The sequence below is a fragment of the Convolutriloba macropyga genome, chromosome 5, assembly GCF_964194025.1.
Source record: "Convolutriloba macropyga chromosome 5, txConMacr16.3, whole genome shotgun sequence".
NCBI lineage: Eukaryota > Metazoa > Xenacoelomorpha > Acoela > Convolutidae > Convolutriloba > Convolutriloba macropyga.
Window position 1 is genome coordinate 21476626 of NC_134472.1, and position 7867 is coordinate 21484492.

Below are 7867 nucleotides of genomic sequence, written 5' to 3' on the forward strand. Positions count from 1 at the left end.
CCCCTCGCGCCACCCCCGATCCCCCCCCCCCGTTTAGCTTCGAGGTAATTCGATTCAATAATATCAAAGTCTTGTATTTTAATAACACAACGCAGAAAATTTCACCCTATCAGAACCCCCTCCCCCTCCCCCTCCTCCGTTAATTTGGACTTACGTTTGTGTGTTATACTTTTAGGGAACAATTATGATACCTAATTTTGTAATTTTTGAAAGCTTTAACTTTGAGCAAGTTTCTGTTTTTCACATCATTTACCCCTTTCTTACAAATACAAAACATTAACGGCAATTTGTTCGAACTTTTCTGCATAATTAGCCCGAAAAACCAACCCTGGTTGAACTGACATACTTAAGCGTGGTTTTTCTGAAGTTGAGAGATTTCGTCGTTATTTTCAAACTGAAGTTAAATTGAGAGAAAATTTTGGATTATTATAACGTAGTTATCGGCTATCTCTGCAGTCGGCTGGTTTTGTTTTTCGAATTGATGTACACAATATCCACCCCCCCCCCACCACCCCCACATCGTTAACAGGGTTCGCAGCGGAAAACTCTCAGTGACACATGTTATTCACGTGAAGTACACCCTTATAAACAGCGATGTTGGTATTTTTTGTAAGTTGATCATTTTGCTTTTCAATTTTGTTCAGAAAGTTGTCAAACATTTGTTCAGATTTTTGCTCAAGTAAGTTTTAGCTTTGAAGGTAAATATACAATTCATTTGGCTTGAAAAGGGCTCTGTTTCAGTAAAAACTAAAAGTCGGAAAAATGTCTTCGCAGTTTCGGTATTTGAGGAATTTAAGAACCCTTCAAATAGGCGCTTGACTGTAAATTAAAATCAGAGCTCACCTTTAAACGTGAGACCTTTGAGAGCTACGTGTACAATTTCAGTGTGGAGCGGGTTAAAATTTTTACAAGCACGAAAACGTAATCGACAAAACTCAAAATTGAAAGTTGATTTCTTAAGTCTGAGCAATTAAGCATATCGAAAAAACCGCACGTGCGAATTGCAAGTGGAGCCCAAAAAATAAATAAATAAATAAATTTTTTCACAGCCCCAGGCAGACGCCATCACAAAAGCATGTACAACAATTTTCCATTTTCGCGGTCAAGTAAACAATGCTGCTATGTTGCAAAAATTATTTTAAAAAATTGGTCATTTGAGTAACGATCGGGTTGATTCTTACATATAAAACTCTTGTTACACTCTTATAGGATGCACTTTATTAGAACACTTATGTTCAGTTTTACAAAAATTATGTTCAGTTTTACAGAATCCAAAAAAATGCTTGCTTTGTATAAAAAGACCTTACAAAATTAGCTGTTTTGTCATTTTTTAAATCTGTTTTGTGCTCCGTCTGAAAAAACTTGACAAAATTTGTCTCCTCAGCTCTTATTTGATCTGTTTCCGAAGAGTTTATGGTATGAACCGTTTTCGACAATAATACAAGGTTCTATTTGCATTTTGTAAAATTGCTGTAGTCATTGCTTTTTGCGTGCAATTGTTGAGCGCGAACGACAAATACGTAATTCGGAGAAACAAGAGCAAAATTATCGAAAATTGCGTTTTTTTTACAGAACAAACCTTCAAATTAGACAATAAAAATTGAAATCTATATCTTTGTGTAAGATCTTTGCTTGGGTAAGCGGTAAAATCAGAGACTTTTTAACCAAACTAAGTAAAGCAGTTTCTTTTTTCTCACATTATTTGCCTTTTTCTGCCTTTCTTACTAAATCAAAAGATTAACGGAAACTTTTAAAACATTTTTGCATAAACAGTCTTTAGCCCCAACTCGGGTAGAACTGATGTTATAGATTTGATTTTCAAGTAAAGGGATATTTGTTCATCTGCAATTTTTTCCATCTGAAATGAAGGGAGAAGAAATTAGGTTAAATATAATGTACAGTTTTAGGCTTGTTTTCTATACAGCCGGCTTGTTTGTTTTTTTTCAAATTGATGCGCACGTCGTTTAGCTCCCCCATCACCCATCGACATCACTAGCAGGGTTCCCCGGTCCAGGCGGCAATTTTTTATTCTTGTGACAGTCACTTTTAGTAACGGCGATTTTGGTATTTTTTCTAAGTTCATCATTTCGATTTCCAATTTGGGTCAAAAAGTTGGAACTCAAAACCGTGGTCAACCTCGGCCCAAATGGAAGGCAAACAGAATGAGTGAACAAATCCAGACCAAATTTTTGTAGTACCAGTAACTCCCACAGAAAAGCCCTCATGCAACTGCACCATCATGAATGAGAAAAGAAAAATCACCTTCTGATCTTGACCTCCAGTCACTGAGTTTTTAAGGAGTCCAATTAACCTTTTTTTCACAAGATCGCCAGCAGGTTCGATGAATCACTCACCTGGGCCGGCAGGAATATGAGCAGCATGTGAATGCTAATCGTATAATCGTAATAATCAAGCAACTAGCCCTGTGATAACAAACATACAGAATATCAGGTTGCGACATCCATCTCTGAACCGTGGAATATTTATAAACTTCCAAAATTGATGAATGATCTCCAAATATGCTAACAGTGCTTCAAAGTTGCATTTAGCCCAAATTTACCCGGGTTATTCTTAGTGCAGTATAACTTCTGAACTAAATTACACTTTGCGGTTCGAAATGCGGACAATTTTCTGTTTGAGTCCTGTGAAACGATAATGATTCTTAACTCATTTGCTAGTGAAATTCAATCATTCAAGAAATAAATTTGCTCCAATTTTGAGACCGGTATAAATTTTTTGACCTTTTTAAGGCAGGTGAAAAAGTAGTTTTCTTGCTCAAAATAATTTTGGAGGTGTTCGCTCTTCGAGTCAATTCAGTATCTTGTTTACGTGATTTTGCACCTCGAAATAGCCAGCTCTAAATTGTCGCAAATTGCCAGAAATGACAGCATTTCGTCGCCAATGCTACAATTTGAGCAAGGAAATTTGGTTTCGAATGTCAGCAGTGTCCGCATGTTTTAGGATTAGGCTCTATAGTTTTTCGCGGATGACAATGGCATATAGGAAAATTGTTCAAACTTGCACAAAAATGAGAATATTCACCACTGATATCCGCGATTGCGGTATTCGATGACGAGCGAGAAATGCTGACAGATTTTTGTCACTATTGTTTGGATATTTATTTCACAACTACTCGCGCTAAGGCAACTACTTTCCGCGATTTGAGGGTCACTATTTTCACCTTTTTTGAGGTCTTTGTTAATATTATCCGCATCGCTATTGTCCGCAACTCTAAAGTCACTATTATCCGCGATTATTCGCAATTTTAATGTCACTATTATCTGCGGCTGATAGGTTCAAATTATCCTTTTTACTTCAATTGTTTTGAATAGCATCAGATTTTGTTTCAGATCGAAAGAAGGGAAACTTTTGTCCCTAAAGATTCGGGATAGATTCTAAATGCAAAAGCTGATGAAAAACACTAAAACAGAAAAAAACTTCTACAATTGACTGGTGAACAATGGCTGACAAACTATGACAGATTTCGTATTGAAGTCCCTGCTTAATTATTTTCTCTTAAATCAATAACAAATGAAAATAAGTATACCCATATAATTTGTTTTTTGTCAGCTGAATCTGAGAAAAACCATCTGAGAAATCCTATTGTTAATATAAATCAATTTAGTCATAATGCTCACGGTATCGATGGATGATGAACTTTAATAAAAAAAATGATGAATTGAAATTGATGAACTTAAAAGAAGAAAAACAAGTTATGTGGAAACAAATCAATCAAGAACTTGAACAGTGAAGGAAATTATGACAAAAAACATAGAGCAAGTAGAAAAAAGTTGAAAAAAAATGAAAGGTGTTAATTCAAGCTTTACTTCTTCTTCGGCCGACACTTTTTTTGAGTTTTCTTTGGAGTGCTCACTAGTTCAGTTTTCTTTTTTTTCTCATGACCAGGGTAATAGGGTCTCATTTTCTGCCTCAGCTCCGCCTCTGTCAAAACGAGCGATTGAAACTTCCGATGTGTCCGAGATGTCATTAACCATTGACTGCTTCGTTGAAACAGGCAAAAAATCAAGAACCTGATTTTTAAAGCCTGTTGAAATTTCGTCCCATGTTATCACCTCACCTTCATTTCTCTCAGCTTGTTAAAAGAAGAAACTATTTTTAACTTTGTAAACCAATGATAAGTTTGCAGTACAAATTCCCATCACTGCAAAAAAGAGCACCTAGTCTCTGAAGAGCAAATTCTTTATCCCGAAATCCAGCACTGACCGATTTTTGTTAAAAATAATCATTAGACCCAATTTATCTATAAATAGAAACAGCACTGAGGAATTCTCGTTAGATTACTCATTAGACCAGATTCATCTATAAAATGAAATAGCATTAGAAATATTATAATTAAAATAATTATAAGACCAATTTTACATACGAGGTGAACCAGAGATTTTCATTAAATAATCCTTGAACCAATGTTATCTATAAAATGAAACAGTACTGAGTAATCTGTATTAAATGAATCCGACGCTAATTGTAATTAAATCCAGTTTTTGATGCTTCAATGAGTGCTGGACGCCATTAAAATGCTCACTGTTGAGTCCGATTCACTGTCAGCTGATATAAATTAAATTTGAAACTGGTGTGTGTTAATTGCAGCTTATTCTTTTTACGCTTTAATCTATAAAAATCGCGGACAACGCTGACAAATTTCCTTCAATATTTTGTAATTGAACAAAATAATCAATGGCCGCTAACCAAATTCAGAGCGAAACGTGAATTTGAAATTACGAAAAAGCATGATCAGGCATAGATTGGTGACATAAAAACAAGATCTTTACGCGATCAGTGACAAAATCTTGCAAGGATTGTCGTCAATTTTATCGTCACTGGTCCAAAATTTAACCAAATTTCTTCTACTCTGTAAGTAGTGACAAAATGTTGTCACTCGTTTTCGCAATCGCAGACACTGCTTAATTTGTAAGATTGGCGACCTAATGAGAGCTCAATTTGTGTTTTCCATTTTTTGACATAAGCGATCCACCTGCTGGTTACATAGAGTAGTTGTTTCATAGTTGAAGGCTGCTAATTACTTGTGCTCCCGTTGTATTGGGTAATTCTTCGAGGGCGGCATGTATTAAGCAATAAGACTTGTAAATTGTAAATTTCTACTTCGGGAGATTTTAGAGAGAGATCATTACTGATAATCAGTGCCGGAGAGAAATGACTTCATCTGCTCATCTCACAGTCAATTTCGTGGTCTGTACCACTTGCCTGTTGATGGCAGCGGAGAAAAGTGAGGCTGTTGAACCAGATACAACTAATTATGGTTCCGTTGGACGTAGTAATTGGGCTTTTATTTTTGACGAAGAATCATTTCCTCAATCAGAGAATGACCAAAAGTTCGTTCCAACTGATTTCGCAGGGGTCCCAAATTTGTGTCGTGTCAACAACCAGGTTAGAATATTCGGATCTTTTCCGTTTGCGACCCCCCTCCCCACGTTGCAGAGCATGCTAAATAGCTATTTAGTGTCACTAAATAGTGAATCATTATATTAAAATATGGCACGTGCGTCTGAGGGTGCAAAAATTATGCACCCACTGAGCTGGGGGGAGGGAGGGCACAAACGGAAAAGATCCGAATGACCAATGTCAATAACATTTCAAATAGGCAGAATCTTGATCAGATTTTTGTTTCAGGCGAATGAAAGTTGTTTGAATCACACAGGTTAAGAGGCCAATAAATAGACCAATTGTTTCGTCAGGTTTATCGAATATTAACGCATAACTGGATAATGCCTAATTTTGTTGACAAACATTAAGGCTGTTTTCAGTGTTCGAAAACCAAAGAAGCTGTCAAAAACTGTTGCTTCACTTTTAGTACAGTAGAATTGAACATTTTCTCTGAAGTTTACAGTCGACAAACTCTGGACAACGCTTTTTTTAAAAAAACAGGGCGCATTTCGAACTGTCCTTAACTGGGCGACTGGTCATCAGGGACTTCCTAAAGATAGCCAGTCAGGATTGAGAACTGAAACCCAATCTGGAAAAGCCCCCCTGTTCCAGACCGATGAGAGGTCTAGGGGACTGAGACGACCCGGAGGTCAGTCAGAGATTTTTGGAGGTGATGATTGCGAGTGTGATGATGCAGTAAGGTTGCTGCTGTTGATGCTGATCTTCATCCTTGGGAATTGATAAACAAAATAAACAAAAACTCTCTTCTGAATAATGAATTGGGTTTTGGGAAGTGCTTACAAGGGGGTCAGGTGGAGTGGGGGGGGGTGGCGGGTGAACAATTTTTTGCAAGGCGCCCGTTACTGGATGCAACAATATACACAGGGTGGGGCACCACACGCCCCTTTTTTCACCGACTTTGACTCTTTTTCCCCCATTTTCCACAGAAGTTCCCCCCCCCCTTGTACCCTTAGTTCTAAGGACCACTTGGTTTCTGCAAAAGGTGGCGCTACATTGCTCACATAGGCTAACGAACATGAACGGGGGTGGGAAACAGTTCAAGGGTTTCTTCACATTTTGGAAAAATTAAAACAATTCCACGGCAGCGTGCATGTATACACCCAGTAAGGGATGCAGGTTCACTTGAAATAAAATTAGTAATTTTTTACCCTGCCTCAATCAAGTTTTCCCTGCTATGGGTAGTAGTAGATAAAACAGGGAAACCAGCCACCAGCAAAATTTGTTCCTTTTCTCCTAACGCTAATCGCGCACGTCGAATGGAACAAATTTTACTGCTTGCTGGTTTCCCTGTTTTATCTACTACTGTATATTCCTTCTATATTCACTTCTTATACAATTAAAAACTATCCTTTCTTGTCTCACTTAGTGCAAACCACTAGTACAGAGTTAAGCTGGTAATTAACCATTATCAGACGGATAGTTCGGGTTCTATCCCCACCGACTCCGGTGGACGTATCCCAGTACTAGTATAAAACTAACAAGCACGTAAAACCAACTTGCGAAAATGAACTTGAATAAAAAAGAAAACTTGAACAAAAAAATGAAAATATTAAAATAATTAAAATTTTCTCATATTCCCCTAATCAATATTTAACCAATCTAAAACTAAAACTTCCTGTCTCACTTGGCGTAGTGGTTAAATCATCGAGTCTAGTTAAGTTGCTTTAGCAAACGGAAGGTTTGGGGTTCCTTCCTCACTGACTCCAGTGAACGTCCCCCGATTGGCGATGCCGCCTTTCAGGATTCTGATGAAAAAAAAACTATGAAACTAAGTGAGATAAAAAAAAACAAAAAAAACCAATTTCACAGTTCTTAAAAAGGATGATCCCTGCTGTGAGACTGTATATGGGACACACTGTGATGGGTATACAGTCAAAAAAACTGAGATTGGTGGAAACACAGTGATAAGTGTTTTTTTTTTCAATGTAACTTGCGAAAATTGGTGACGCCTCTGCGGGGATCGGTGTAAGGACCTTCAATCTTGGTCCCCCAACCGCTTCACGGATAACTTGTACACAAAACCGGCGTAACTCTAAATTTTTATGTTAAATCTTTCAGCATATTCCTTGAATCTATCTTTGGTGAGTGTATATCTATATCTATGTAAATAAATACATAATCTACACTTAGAATTTTTAAATCTAAATCCACTGATGTGTTGATTTTCTTTACACATAATACAAGTTATATATAGACTGGGATCATTATAATGTATATTCATATGATTAAAATAATCTCTTTTCTTAAAGTAACCTTTACAGATATAACATCCAAATAAACTATCTAAACATTTATCACAACATTTTCTCCATGATTTATATTTACAATCACTACATTTTACTGATGTAGACATTTTCAATTTGTATGTTTTCAAAAATGAAATTTTTGTCTATAAAAATAAAGATGTCTAAAGTAGAAAACGTAAACTTTTGTTATATTTGTG

General features: G+C 36.7%; 1 protein-coding gene across 1 annotated transcript; it reads left to right on the forward strand.

Annotated features, from left to right (window-relative positions):
- The first annotated feature begins 636 nt into the window (after positions 1-636).
- On the forward strand, positions 637-6176 carry LOC142339871 (uncharacterized). The gene is made up of 3 exons (XM_075390190.1): positions 637-679; positions 5137-5406; positions 5905-6176. The coding sequence occupies exons 2-3, from the start codon at positions 5173-5175 to the stop codon at positions 6142-6144; spliced, it is 474 nt and encodes a 157-aa protein (XP_075246305.1). The 5' UTR covers positions 637-679; positions 5137-5172; the 3' UTR covers positions 6145-6176.
- The last annotated feature ends 1691 nt before the right edge of the window (positions 6177-7867 follow it).